The sequence below is a fragment of the Glossina fuscipes genome, unplaced genomic scaffold (assembly GCF_014805625.2).
Source record: "Glossina fuscipes isolate IAEA_lab_2018 unplaced genomic scaffold, Yale_Gfus_2 0, whole genome shotgun sequence".
Taxonomy (NCBI): Eukaryota; Metazoa; Arthropoda; class Insecta; order Diptera; family Glossinidae; genus Glossina; species Glossina fuscipes.
The window spans coordinates 30,467,678-30,483,557 of NW_023998414.1; the positions used below are offsets into that span (position 1 = coordinate 30,467,678).

At 31.5% G+C, this 15,880-nt stretch overlaps 1 protein-coding gene across 1 annotated transcript in view; it reads left to right on the forward strand.

The window, feature by feature from the left end:
- Positions 1-5,391: 5,391 nt before the first annotated feature.
- LOC119639688 (SH3 and F-BAR domain-containing protein DDB_G0274695) overlaps positions 5,392-15,880 on the forward strand; it is a 61,401-nt gene continuing 50,912 nt past the window's right edge. Inside the window, exon 1 of the mRNA XM_038037287.1 lies at positions 5,392-5,605. Coding sequence (XP_037893215.1) covers positions 5,579-5,605 — 27 coding nt within the window. The 5' untranslated portion in view covers positions 5,392-5,578. The remainder of the gene's footprint in view (positions 5,606-15,880) is intronic.

Sequence of the window (15,880 nt, forward strand, 5' to 3'; positions counted from 1 at the left end):
TAGCCCTAAGATTTTAATTTATTAATTTGATCCGATGTGATTGCGTAATCATACATGCGTGTGTTCGTACTTGGACAGAATAAAAGTGAGTGTTTTCTTTGGAATATCATGCACATAATCCCTGAAAATCGTCAGTATGAACCACTAATAGCCATAGAGATGGCGAAATTTCAGAATAAAATACATATAAAATTATTTGTCAGTAATTTTTTATTTAAAATTAGTTTGACCGTTTGCAATCGTAGTAGCAGTAGTAGTAGTAGATCGCTCTCAAGTAATTTGTGACATTTTTAATTTTGATGTCTTGTGCGTTTTTTCGGTTTAGCAGCAAAAATATGAACAAGTCTAATAACTTTTTCTTATGTACTTTCTGTTTGAAAGAAATCTGTATCACTTCTTAGATATTTTTTCATGCATATGCGCAACGGAAAAGCGAAAACTCCTTGAATGTATGAAAGATTTCCTCAGTCGGGTAATCTACATCATTGGGTAAATGTTTCCGATATGTGCTATTTCTACACATGAAATTGCCCAACTCTTTATATTGCAACAAGTGGTCGCTCATTTGATTACTCTCTCAAATTACCAAATTCGAAGTTCGCTCATTTAATTACTCTCCTCTCAAGTTAACAAATTCGAAGTTCAAATCTGTGTTTTGCCGACGGCTTTGTATTTAACAGAATCGATTATCTTTGATCTGTTATTTAACAGAATCGATTATCATTGATCTGTTATTTAACAGAATCGATTATCTTTGATCTGTTATTTAACAGAATCGATTATCTTTGATCTGTTTAGTTGGGCATTTAACCATTTATTTATTAAAAGCGACTCTGTGCTTTGCCTTTTAACAGGGAATTTAACAATTTATTTATGGCGCCTACCTCAAGGTGGAAAACCGTGCTTATATGCTTAATGTGTCTTTCTCCGTTATAAAATTAATTTAATGTACAAAGCAGTTGTAGGAATTGAATAATTGCGAAAAAAATGAAAGAAAAGAAACTCAAAAATATTAATCGAGTGAAAAATTGAGAAAAATTGAAAATATTTCAAATAAGAAGAGCGTTTGTATATAAAATCATTATCTTAGATCTATTTTCATCATAAAACATGAATACATATTATATGACTTTTCACATTGAAACTTTTTTACACGCAGCAAATCAATTGTTGATTTGCTGAATTCCAGAAGAAAAAGCAGTAAAAAATTTCGATGCGGGAAAAAAGTTTTTTTTCCCTTGACCACTTCATCTTAACTCAATTAATAAAATATTGTTATCGTATACCGATTTTTGTATATTGAGATGAGTAACTGAGAAGAGTTATCTAAATACGCTGTCACTCAGCGTGACCGTAAAGATAAACTATACTTAAAAGGGAAGGTGCACTCATTAAAAATGTCCTATACCATATCAATATTTTCAATCCGGGGATGGGAAATATGAAAGTATATCAACCATTTTAACCGGTGCATTGAAAAATTGGAGGATCTAAAGAATCTGGTCTACAAGAAAATATTACTTCTATACATAATAGTTTCAATTCTCTTAAATATTTATCGTTTCGTGTGCGGTGAGTGAAAAATTTTACTACGAAATTTCATACATAATCTCTCTATTTCTCTTATTTTCTCTTATTTGGTTTTTAACTTTTGAACGGTTCGGACGGTAGATATGTGTTAGTTTTCTATCGCGAAAGCTTATCGCAAATAATATACGTAAATAAATATAATATTGAGAAGAAAGCTGTTAACGTGTACGATCAATGCTTAATTAAATAAAATATCTATAATATTGTTAATATTGTTAAAACTATAAAGTACTTATAAAAAATATGGTAATAATAGTAAAAATAAAATAAATTTTTTTTTTTTTTCCTTTTAATACACTTCAAGTTTATATACCAACATTTGTTATTAAAAGAAAATCTTAACAATAGAGAAATAAGAAAAAAAAAAAAAAAATGACACAAACTTTTGTTGTGTTAAGTGAACAAGTTTATTAAGCGTAATTGTTATGTAGAAGCGAAAATTTCAAATTCCAAAAATTAATTCGTTCAGTAAATTTGTTCGACAAAAAAGCATTCAGAAGTTAATTTACTGGTTGTTGTATTTTTTAAATTGTTTTTTTTTTTTTTTCTGTTTTTGTTTTTGTTATTTCTTATCCCTTTTTATAGAAATGTCTCAAGTTCTTTAAGCTCTTGCAGTTTCATTTCACGTTAAAGCGTTGAAGTTCAAGCAGTGAATGGCTGATAAGTGGATGAGATGATAATAAAGTGTAAAAACTATCAGTTAAAAGTGAAGAATTTATTTTTATAATTAATAAATAAGAGGAAAATTTTTGATAACCCAAAAAAAAAATAAAAAGGAAAACAAAAATTTAGATTTATTTACAAATAAGTTAACCAAGTTATTAGCACAAGAAAAAAAAAGTAAAAGAAAGAAAAGTATGAAAGGTGTGTTGTTGCATATGTTTTAAATGCTAATTTGTCCGCCTTTTTCCCCTTCCCGTTAATGTATTTACAAAGTAATAATAAACTAAATAATTTAATAACAATGCAAAGTTCCTGTAGACGTAACATGGGAAAATAATAAAAATAGTAATAATAATAATAATAACAATAATAATAATAATATTAATAATGTAACATAATAAAAAAAATAAATAAATAAATAAATAAAAAAATACGTAAGCAACATTGCTGTGCATTAAATCAAAATATTTTTTTATAGTAAGTTGTTATACTCTCAGGTGTGCTTATGTTGTATCTTTTTCGTTTTTTTATTTTTTTATTTTCTATTTTTTCTATATAATTGACTTAACGCTTCAGTGCTTTCAATACATTCAGTTTTCTTATAAGAGCGTATGCAGGTTACTCCACCATGTTTGTAGCAAAGCAAACGTACGTACGTAAACAACTTTTATATAAATGAAAAATTTTTAAAGTGAATTGAGTACACTTTTGGTCAGTTAAACTCTGTACGTCTCGATAATTGTTTTTAGTATGTTTAGTCGATTGTGATGTATTAGCGTCATATACTATGATATGCTATTTACTGTTTATATATATAGCGTTAATCAAGCTAATTGAAAAGTTCGCGGAGCAATCCATTTCTATCATCTCTTGAAGGGACTCCCCCTTTCGAAGCTTGTCACACTTAATTCCGTGATGCCACTTTTATTTGTTCAGCTCAGACAGGACGCTGTCCAGGAGCACTTTTCTTGTGCGATAATAAATAAAAGTAAAACAGCGGATAAGGCAATTCCCTTATTAAGGTCTCCGTGACATTCAAAAAAGACATCCGATTATTTCAGCAATTAATCTAAGAAAGTTGAGCATTGCACTCTCCTCTTATTTGGCTAAAGGCAAATCAATCAGTACAGTACTTAGCAAAAAAAGGCCTTTAATAAATTCGTCCGAAGCTAGACATTAAATGCATTTGAATATCAGGATCTTTGCGATAATTCTTTTATCTCATTAATGTGACGCGATGTTTAAAAAATATTTAATGGTTAACACTATCGATAGGTTGACGTGTGAAGTCGCGGCTTTTGCTAATGTTATTGCATTGTCATATTCATATCTATATTCATATTTATATTCATATTCATATTAGATTTATGTTTTTTTTTTTTTTTTTTTTTTGTATATCTATTTGCATATATATTTTTTTATATTTGTATTTATATTTATATTTTCAGTTATATTTTTTTATGCATATTTATATTTATCTTCATACCAATGTTTATGTTTTCCCATGTTTTATGTTCCGGTTTATGTTCATTTTTGCATTCACACGTAATTTCCTGTTGCATAGCTTAACGCTCTGCGAACTTTTCTATCAGCCCGAATTTACAATAATAGCAAATTGTTAATTATGTCTATAGCAGTTACGCTTGTTTGCATTCCTTTTGACAATACTTCAATATTGGGTACTCGCATGCAATGAAAACATGGTATCAAAAGGCTGCCTACAATGCCGCCTTAATGATTTTATTGGTTGTGTGTAGCATAAAAAATGGTTTTCGATTACAGAATTTTCATTCCAATTTAAAAGTTGAACCGTACTGTCCATTTAATAGGCGACTGATGGTTTCTTCATTTAAATACCCGCTTACGTACAAGTGCATACGCTCTTGAATTATTTCAATCTCGCATTCTAGCAATTTTTCCAAATATAATGTGTATTGAATGACTGCAATATTAAAGCGACGAATATGATAATTAAAGGGTTTTATGTTAAAGTTTTTCACTTTTTTCCTCTCTGCTTCTGCGATGGGTCTGACGTCGATCTAATTCGTGAACGCGTTTTGTTGAACGATATGAAACTCTTGACATATTTAGCAAAAACTTAGTTGTATACAAGGGACAAGTAAAACTTGTGTTTCGTTGATTTTTATAATGATCGGAGCGAAGAAGAAGAAGAAGACAATCATATCAATTTTGTCATTCACGATCCTAACGCAATTTTTGCAAAAAATCAAATTCATTATAAAATTGGTCAGCATGCAGGACTCTTATAGCACTTAAACAAAGTATATTGGCTTTATGAGAACATCAGTGAAACAAAGTCCATTTGTCTTATGGATAATCCTCGTCCAAATCTGTTTTCATTGCCCCTGACTCATCTTTTGCAACGATACTCGATCCAAGTCTCATCTTCATGACTTCATGATAGTCAGAAATCATCTCCTCACGCACATTATAAAAATCGAGAAAAAAAATAAAACACTTTTTGTATCGGACAAAATCAAGCGCAACTAAAATCCTAATGAATTTGATGACGTGACAATCGACACAAACGTCTGTTAAAGTGCCATTAATTTAGAGAAAAGGAGAACATTTCTGATATTCGATATGTTCGCGCAATTTAACTTGAATCTTGATCATAATTTTCGTGCACTTATATTATGTATGTTTGTCATTGCATATATATATATGTTGTGTACGATTTTTCATTAAAAATTAATTAAACTTAGAATATCGAAAATAACATAAGTTCAGCTCTTGAAGAGTATGAGAAATTCAATTTAAGCTCAATAAAATTTCATTTTATTTCGCCGAGACAGCGAATATCGGCACAACAGCTTGATTGAGTTTGTTTTTCGTACCAACCTAACCTAACATATACAATACAATAATACGTTGTGGATTAACTTAAAATTCATTGACATTTAAAATGACTACATATTAAAAAGTAGTCCAAAATTTTTGAATAATCTCAATAGAATAATATATATATATATATATATTTTTTTTTTTTTTATTTATTTATTTTGTTTTTTTTTGTTTTTGTTTTTGTTAAATAAGGTACAGACTTATTATCATGCATTGATTCTATTGTTGGTGTTCGTTATTTCTTTTCAGATTTTAATTTATTGTTTGAATTCATTGCCAAATATTAAATTTAAAACAAAAATAGAAGAAGAATAAAAGAAGCAAGTGAAAAATTATTTATATTTCATTTGATCTTCTCTAACTTGTCTCTCTTCGTCGTCCTGTTGTTCGGTCGGCGCTAAACTCTACAAAATTATTTTGCATTAATTGCAAAAGTATTATTGCTTGGGAGTTGTAAAATATGTCACAATTTCGTGATAATTCTTGGGTAAGTTGTTTTGTTCTTATTATCTATTATTATCTATTATTATTTATTTATTTATTTTTTCTTTCATTGCTGTTGTTGTTGTTGTTGTTATTGTTATTGTTCTTATTGTTGTCATCATTATTGTTGCTGTCGCTATTGCCGTAATTATTGCATTTTTATTACATATATGTATATGATTAAAGAAAATTTAGATTCATATAATAATTGATTCACTCTGTGCGGTTACTAATCGTGTAATTAGAAAATATTACTCATCTTACGTTTTAACACTAATGCCAGTTTGTGTATAAATCGTTCGTATCCATTCCATGGTTGATCTATTTTTTTATTTTTTTTTTTTATTTTTTTATTTATTTATACTCATCACCGTCATATAAATATGTATTAATTTCATTGTTTCGTTTATAATAATAAAAAAAAGATTGGAATCAAAAATCGCATACAAGTGTACACCCATCTCCCGCTTTACACGATTGATAGGTTCCTCATAAAATCATGCAAGCTAAAATGAAAATTTTTTTGCATAGAAACTCTTAAGATATATCGAAAACAACTACAAATGTGTTTTTTCAATCATCTGTCGAACAAAAAAACACGAGAGACAAGCTTACTAGACGTATACGTACGACTTTAACTATGAAAAACGTAAAAATAATAATTTAATTAATGTGCGAAGTAAAAAAATATAACACCAAAAAAAAAAATAAATAAATAAAACTACAACTAAAATAATAAAAAAAAAAAAAATAGACAGAAAAATAAATATATATGTTTATATGTCCCATTACAAAAAGATGAAAGCATATTAATTTTGAGAAAACGTTTGCAACATCTAGGATCAAGCCTCAGAAACCCCTAAGAAAGTTTCTAGATATAGATATTTGATTAGTATCAGATCCCGAATTGGTACAAACATATCCGTCCGACCGTCTATCCGCCTATCCGTTTGTACGTCTGTTCATATGTCCGCGTGTGTACTGTCTGATCGCAAGGATGACATCGACTTCAAATTCGGCAGGAACATTGAAAGTTCGTCCACGCAGCTTGGTATTGAAAACGGACCAAATCTGATAAGCCCGCTTCTTTCAGAAGCAAAAAAAAAAAAAGAAAAAGAAATTGTTTTTTTGTTCGTTACTTATAAAGTATAAGATAAAAATTCGCATGTGTACTCTATAAACAATCTTTCCGTACTTGAATAAAAATGAAGGACCAGACGGCCACGTCAACCTTATATTATGGAGCCTCGAAATACCTTTGATTTTCTCTTTATAATGTTTACGCGCAGTCGAATATCATTTTCTTAATCGTTTTTTGCTTTTCTTTTCACGACAATAATGGCACGATACGTGACATCAATATAGTGAATCAAAGTTAAGTAGAAGTGTGCATAAACTTCAGGTTAGTTTTTTTTTTTTTCTAATACACTTTCATATTAAAAATCCTTTAAAATCGGATATATGCCAAGCAGAGTAGCGGAGAAGGTACGAATCGCGACTATCTAATCATTGTTCGCGGATTCAAATCTCTGCGCGGTAGGGTTTAATCTGGTCGCAGGCCCCTACTTATCTTTTTCTCTTTCCATGCTTCTTTCTGATCATTACACGAATTGGACCTGCAAAGGACACGTTCTGATTGACTAATTGTTACGGTTATATTAAAAAACAAAAAACAAGCTCGTCACGTACGAAGCAATGGATAGACTTTGTTAGCCAGCGTGAAATTTGGTTACCACATGCAATCGAGTCCTACCGGTTGGCATTTGAAATATTTGCAGATAGAAAGTGTTTAGGCATCAATTTTATAAGTTGAAAATGAATATTGTATTATATAAGTTGAAAAATGCCTTTTGTTGTACGCCTTTTAAACACTTCTACAACAGATAGAAATCTGCAACGATCACTAACGAGGACAAAATTATATAAATAAATCAAACGATTATACCAAATATTGATTCTAACCATTAAGAGTTGCTTAAAGAAATGAATATCGAAGACATTTAAAGGCAAACATGAAATTTTTATTATTTCTATAAGAACTGAGCCGAATATCATTTCATCCGTTCGTTTAACTCTTAGAAAGACCTTAAAAAGAGTCTTCATAGTGAGGCGATTTAAGCATCTCCGTCTTTTCTGTTCATCGTCTGTTGTTTGCAATCTCACATTTGCGAAAATTGAGACCTGAAGTGGAAGCCTTGTCCATAGTGTGAGGTCTTACTCTCAGCTGGACAATGAGTTTGAAAATTAAAAGATATGTATAACGCCAAGCCTTTAGCAGATATCGATCTGATTTTGTTTACGATCATTTACAATAGTCCTTGAAATATAGTAAACAAATAAAAAACATTATAACGGATCACCATAAAATACGCTACACCATCCCATACTTATGCATATAACGACTTCAAAATAAGGCATTACATGGGAATTTGATGAAATACTGGTCCGATTGGAATAATTTTCAACACGTGTACAGTGCACCGAATTTCATTGAAATATCTTGGAAATATGCCGCCTATAGGATGAACACAAAAAAAAAAAAAAAAAGAAAAAAGACGGATAAACGGGTAGACAAGTTTAAACTGATTCTAAATTGATCGGTATAATAAAAGATGGATTTATCTCAAGTTCTTATGTATGCTACATACATTCGCACAAAGGTAATAAGCTCAGAAGTGATGTAGGGTATAAAAATGGTTAATTGATGTGAGTAGGAAGGAAATGAAATTTATAAGATCGCATAAAAAGAAGTCCGGGGTTTTGGTTTCGAAATTAGAACTCGTCAAGCCGCAAAGTGACGAAGTGAAGAGAGAAAAAAAATTCCCAAACTTGCCTTCAATATCTGAAAAATTGTAACTTGATTTGAAATATATATATTTGAGCAGGCAGTTGAAAACATCTCTAATGTTATGCAATTTTTATATGTTCGCTTAAGGTGTTGTGCCTTGAAAATTCGCTACAAAGTGATTCCGACTTTCTTTCGTGCTTTTTTTTTTTTTTTTTTTTATTTTTTATTTTTTTATTATTAGTATTATATGCAAAATGAATATTTTATTAAATAAGTAGTAATAATCAGTATGTATGTGTGTATAAAGTTAACAACTTGAGTGAGTGGTTGCTTAATTAGACATGAACTCGAATGCATTTTAAGCAACAAATTATTTATAGCGTATGATTTTCGTGGTGTCTTGTGTGGTGTTTCTGTTATCACCATCTGTTATCGTTGCCTATGTGTGCCGCAATAGCAATAATTTGCTATTAGTAAAATTCAACCTTGCGTTTGGCTTGTCTGTAGTACAAATGGATTCACCGCATTCACCAGTTGATGACTAACAGTAATATTTGCACGCCAACGAAATATACGAGAAAGATAAGGAAGAATATTGAAGAGATTTATTTATTTATTTTCTTTCTTTTTATTGTGGATTTTCTTGGTAAAAGTCAAGTTTTATTTATTTATTTTATAAATGTATTTAGAAAAAAAAACATATATATATATATATATATATATATATGTATTTAAAACAAGTACCTGTTTTATTGTACATTTATGGAAAGCTCTAATTGCCCACATTGACAATTGATTCCCAAGAATGTCTTATAAACACGTAGTGAGTGCGATAAGCTGGAATGTCATTAAACTCGACTTTATTCGTTTTCTATGTTTTATGTTAATGCTTCCACGAGAAATATAAGTTTGTTTTCTTATTTTGAATTATTTTATGTAGAGAAATGTCGCTGCATAGTCAGTCAGCCTTTTCATTTAATAATGGGCATGTAGCGTGCATAGAGTTTAAAAATCTCTAACGGATGTAATATTCGATTCGGGCATTAGTCAATCGACTATTGAATCATATAACATATGTTCTCGTAAACAACACGACACAGCATTGCCTAAACCAAGGCAAGTCTAAAAAGCCTCATCAGTTTTGATCATCAATTTAATCATTCGTTTTGTCCATTCACTCGGAACATTTCGATTCATATTTCGCCAATTTAAGATATCGTGTCCTAAAACGATTTGAATGGATCCAGTAATACATTACAATTGACATGAAAATTGTGTTTGACGTCTGTTTTGATGATGTGCGCTTAAAGATGAATGAATAACAAGCAAAGTTCATTCACATCACTGGCAGTTGCAAAATAAATGAAAAGACCTTTCCTATTAACCCGTTCGTATATAATTTTTAATGTAATTAGAATGTAAGACATTTTATTGCTTTTCTCGTTTTTTTTTTTTTTTTCTTTCCACACATTTTAAATAAACATAAAACTTGGAACGTTATAATAGGCAAAGTTTGATTGTTTAATACTCTATCTACATCAGTGATAACAAATATGATGTTTTTATACCGATCACCGAAGGATCGGAGCTATACTCGTTTTGTTATAATGTTTGCAACGTCCGAAAGGAAGCTTCAAAGACTATAAAGCGACTTGATCAGCGTCAAATTTTGAATCGATTAAGTCATGTCTGTCCGTCTGTCCGTGTGTTATTGATACTCTTCTAGTCACAAAAATGAAGATATCAACTTTAAATTTGGTAAAAACATTCAAAGTTTATGCGTGCGGTTCGGTATTGAAAATCGGCTAAATTGGTCAAAGCATATGCCCGCAGAAATCTTCTACACTGACTTTACGGAAAACTTTTCTATTTATGTGGCAAAAATAGACAAAATCAGTTATGCCCACAAAAAGTTGGGTGAATAAATTTTCCGGGTTTTCATTTTTTTGAGATTTTATGCTTATTAATGACAAGGTTAAGAAGATAGAAATTTAAAATAATTTTGTGCACTCCTTAAATGAACATATGTTATCTCTATCCTAAATATAGTGGAAACCACAAAGTGTGGGTATCAAATAAAAAGGACTATGCGGTGAATTTCGCATAAAAATTTTTTTTCATGTATGCGAATGTATCTACAGTGTACGGAGACGGGGATTAGTTGTACATAATTTGCATAGTCTTTGTATAGTCTTTATGTAAGTGATCTGACTGGCGGATATAAAGATTAAAAATATTAATTTTTAATTATTGAAATTCAATTCAATAGCATTTGTAATGCGGAGAAGTTGAATCACATTGGAAATTCAGAATTCGATAAAACAATGTAATGGCAACTCTGGTATCGAATTGAAATTTTTTGAATTCCATCCTTACTTATCTAAATATCTGGGTAAGATTTCGTGAAAATATTTATCTGCATAAAAGATTTCTCTAGCATAGGAATGCAGAAGAAGGAATCGCAACATAACAACAACATCACACACTCTTTGAAATATTTTATAGAAAACTATTGCTATTAATGTGAAGTTTCGTATGAACAAATGAGGCACAAAATGCGGGACACTTTTGTCGAAAACCTCAATTTTATTTTTTCAACAATCAATAGAATGAATATAAAATAAATTCTTGAATGAAATTAGAAGTGATTTATACAAGTCATGTACAATAAATTTATTTAACTGTTATAGTAAAAAATTTCACTTTTGCACATATTTATTATTCAGATCGTTCATTAGGGTCGTGATGGTATACTAAATGTTATTCTCCAGTTTCCGTACATATATTAATATGCAGAAAACGATGAAGAAGCTAAGTAATTTTCAATAAAAAAAAAAGTGTTACGTTTAGCATGCCACGCTATGCATCGAATATGTATAAAACAGTTAACTACTTGCAGAATAGAAAGTGCTTGAAATTCTTTATGAAAACTGACACGTATCTAGATAAATATGACCTGGAAATTGAAAAAAATTTATTTGTTTGCAATAAACGCCAGACCGACCATAAACAAGTTTTGTAGATTCTGTTATGCGTTTATTCTCTTGATTAGTTCAAGTTTTTGATTGAATATATTGCTATACTTGTCCCTTAATTCGTCCATCTAATTGCCCAAATAAGCCAAAATATCTATGAAAGATTGAAAAGTGAAATAATTGCAAAAAAACTAAAACGACTTGAAAGGAAATACCATCCACACTCATTTTGATTGTGTTTTACAATGCGTTGATATCGGGCTGCAAAACGTGTGTGTAATTAAACGCCAAAACTAATGTGATGTATAAGCTTCCTAAAACTAACTTGTGTACACATGGCGTAATTATTCAACAAACACAAATACGCTGATTTATCGTATCATATACACGCCACGTACGCATCTAACAGAACGTAACTATAACCGCAGCATAGGTAAATGCTTACATATATAATATATTTATATGCTGAATCGAGGGCTACATTACTTGTAATACAGGGTGTGTTAAGGTTTATATGCATTCATATAGTTTCACCTTTTCTTTCACTATCTACCTTCGCGACCTAAAAGATCTTGTTCGCGCCCTTAACCATCCAGTTTTAAGATTCTTGTAAATCCCGCCACCATGTCCGGCATTATAACGTGCTCCCCAAAGATTTAGCCGCACATTCACATAGAATATGATGAGACATCTCACTCTTCCTTTGACAGAATCTGCATGAATCGGTATAGAAGATAATCACGGTGTTCAGGTGTTGCACGACGAAATTATGAGCCGTGTAGAAGTCTGTGACCAACGGCTGGACGCTACTTCTTAGTTCCAGTAGCTTGTGTGCTATACCAGAAAATGTTATGAATCTTGTCGCTTGACATTGTCTTGTACATTGCTTCCAATGGCAATCCGATTTTTTTCGTATCCATTGCGCTACCAACTTCTTAGTATGGTTTCTTGGTACGTCAAAGAAAGATTCAGGACCTAACATGGTCAGCCCTTTCGTTGCACTCAATCGCCAAATGGCCAATTGCAAGCCTAATGGCTTGATTGTCGGATTAAATGCATATCAACTTTCTCCTGCATTAGTTTCTTAGGGATTCTTAGGGAGGCACAGGCGGAGATTGTATAGACTTCTGCTTGAGGTACGGAAGGATAATATCCCATGTGGTATGGCTTTTTAAAAACTCCGGCCGCATACTCCAGCGCCACTCTAGATTCAAAAGCTGGCCCGCCCCCGGCCCGATCTCGCCGATATGATCACACTGAATCGATGGAACGGTATTAGCTTTGCAACATAGAGGTTCGGTATCTTGACAAAGGGTTCGTCCATGAATTTGTCCAGTATCTCTAGCCGGCTCGTAAGACTTCCCGGTGTTGTTTGTTTAAGTACGCCCAGGCAACTCTTGCTTACTTCTTCTAATCGGTATCTGATTTGAACCAATTTAAGTTGGTCTATCCATCTATCTCTGTGATACCAGTCCATGTACCTGTGCCTGTGTTGAACTTATACCGACATATATTGGTGCTACGAAATGAAAGAGAAGCCTTCATATATATAGAGCGATTTAGTAAATTTTTAACCTTAATCTCATAAGAATAAAAAAATAGAATTAAAAGGTTACGATCATGTTTGATGTTTTTCAATGTCATAATCGCAAAACTATTCACATTGATATAAAGCTTCCGATGTACATTTCTTGCGATTACAAAGATCTGAAGTCTGGTTACACTCCTACAGTGGACAGGGTAGGGTGGTGGCGGTTATGACATTTAAAATTTTACTTTTGCCTCAGCTAAATAACAGATTGTGTTCTATGTGAGAAAAAACTGTCATATCGCATGATCGCAAAATAGAGTAAAATCCCATCACAATGCATACGATATAATATACGATACTTAAGATTAAAGCTTATGCGATTTGTGAAAGTTTTTTTAGATTCAGTTTACATTTTATTTGATTTATTATCATTGAGTTAATCTTCGTAAGCATTTTTTAAACGAAATATATCAAGGGATCAAGGGAAGAGGGAAAGCGTAACTCTTTTGCTTTTGTTTATTTTGCATAATTCATGGATAGATTACGAAAGTGCACGTAACGATTGCAATTTCGCCGGCACAGATAATTCAATCAATTCTTTTATTACCATTTACGCTCTCTGTTACATATATACTTTATTTGATGCAAATATTTGATAAATATGCTGCCGATTAATGACCAACTTTTCGGCCATAATTACTACTGCTAATATTTTAGAGGAGATTTGTAAACTTTCCGCCGAGAATGTATATGTGATTGGCTAAGTGCTTCAAAGGCACAAAAATATACCGGGGAGTTCTATAAAACATATGTAAGATCTTCCATCTTCAATGGGTGTCTGTCTATTCAAATAGTTCGCATAATAGAGCGGTTAATTTACGAATTGTATGGCAGATGATACGTCGCCCATCAAAACTGCATCTAGCTGTCACTCGTTGATGTTGACAAAGTTCATTGACTATTTCTATCGGATTTTACAAGACTAGAAGTCTTGCGTTTTCTAATTTGAACGGGGCAGGCCGCCAAATTCAACTATGCCGTGTTGGGCTGTCGCCGGACGTTCACTGAGTTTTGCTAAGGGCATCGATTGGCGTCTTTGCGTATTCGAATTCGAATCTTCATACACTTCTTCTAATCTGATTAAATCAGCTCATGATGCACGATTTCTTTTGAAATGCATCAACCAAACACACAATGATATCATATATCTTAATAAGGTTTGCATTACAAAGCATAAGCGAGTCTAAAACGATCTATTCGGGAAATAGCCACGAACTATTTCCTTGAAGTAATGCAAGAAAACATTTCCTCTCTTAATATAAAAATGAAACGTTTAGTTTTTACTTTGGGAAAACAGTAAAAACCTTTTACTTTTGCCCATAGTTTTTCTATAATTAGAAAGTGTAGCAAAACTTATTTAGCTTGAATCAACAAACAAGCAAACACCGATATCTAAATCATTCAATTGAATTCAGCGAATCATTGAATGGAGTGTTTGGTCACCGAATCGATTGTTTTTCTTATTTTTTTTATTTTTTTTTGTTTATTTGATTTTCTATTAACACTTTTCTATGTCCATGTATGCTTGTATTCCATCCAAATTTTTAATTTTTTTTTTTTTTTTTTTTTTTTTTCATATGTACGGAAACAAAAAATGCTAAAACCAATAGGCAAGTTAGGTTGACTTTAAAACGAATTTGGAGTCCCCGTCAATATCCGCATTTCGAATATCGTGCGACAGGACATGAGTAAAGAGTAGAATTGAAAGGATTATGAAGCATTTTCATTTTTAATTGTGAGTTGTGAGATTGTGGAATAGAACTCGCCATATCCGTATTGACGAATTAATGAGACGACCTTATAAAAGTTTAAGTAATTCAAAGATAGATTTACGTCCATTCGTATATTAAATTGTATTTGCTTTTTGTAGAGATCGAACGTAAATGTTTACAAAGACATTTTTGGTTGAGTCTTTTGTACATGTTGTCTGCCGGCCGTTACAAACAGAATAACGGTACACATATATCATATGCCCCGGTGGTGGGCTTAAAAAAGAAAGTCTCTCTATAAACAAAGTCACGTTTGCGTTGTTTTGTATTTGACAGACCAATACATGCAAAACTCGCATATGCATATGAACGAGTAGATGTCTTGTTCCAGTCGCAAATGGAAGAAAGGCAAGTTTAAAACACACACACACACATATTTTGTTTTGCTTTTTTCTTTACGTTTCTTATTCACGTGCAACAATTTCGAAAGAATTACTTTACGATTTATTATCTATTTGTACGATTAAGTTATGTATTCTAGGAAAGAAATATTTCGATGATTTTCGTTGAAGCAAAAAACCAAAAAAAAACTTTTTTAATAATCAATCCATCGCAATATAGCTCCTGTCTTTCGCTTGCTTTTTCCTATAACAAAATGGAAAGCAAGTTAGCAAGACTTTTTCATTTATATACCGCAAACTTAACTGAACTGTTTCTTAGATTGATAAATGTTTCATGGCAAACATGTTTACAATCGCTTGATCCCTTTCATCGAACAAAACGCGTTACTCGGTTGACTTTAATTTGTTTAAGCGACCTATTAAGTTCCGAATATAGCCAGAAATCAGAAATTAATTAGCGCTAAGTTGGGAAAATAAGACAATACTCGAAGTATTAAATCGAGTATGAGAAACCGTATCGTGATGAAAAAATTCAAAAGTTGTCGGCTTACAATTCTGCTATATATCGTTTCGCACAAGTCACGTCTAGGACTGAAAAAGAGAAGAATAAGAAAGAAGAGAAAGAAAGTGCTTTATGCACCACACCTTAATAGCCCAAGAATGTTTTTAGTTAAAGTTTGATGTTAAACTTTTTAAAATTATATATCTGCTGATATGGCTTTCATTTAAGTAAGTGAAACGCGTTATCGCGTAAACAGAAATTACATATGTCTTGCATTGAATTTTTTCCAATTCATCACATACTCCTTGCTATT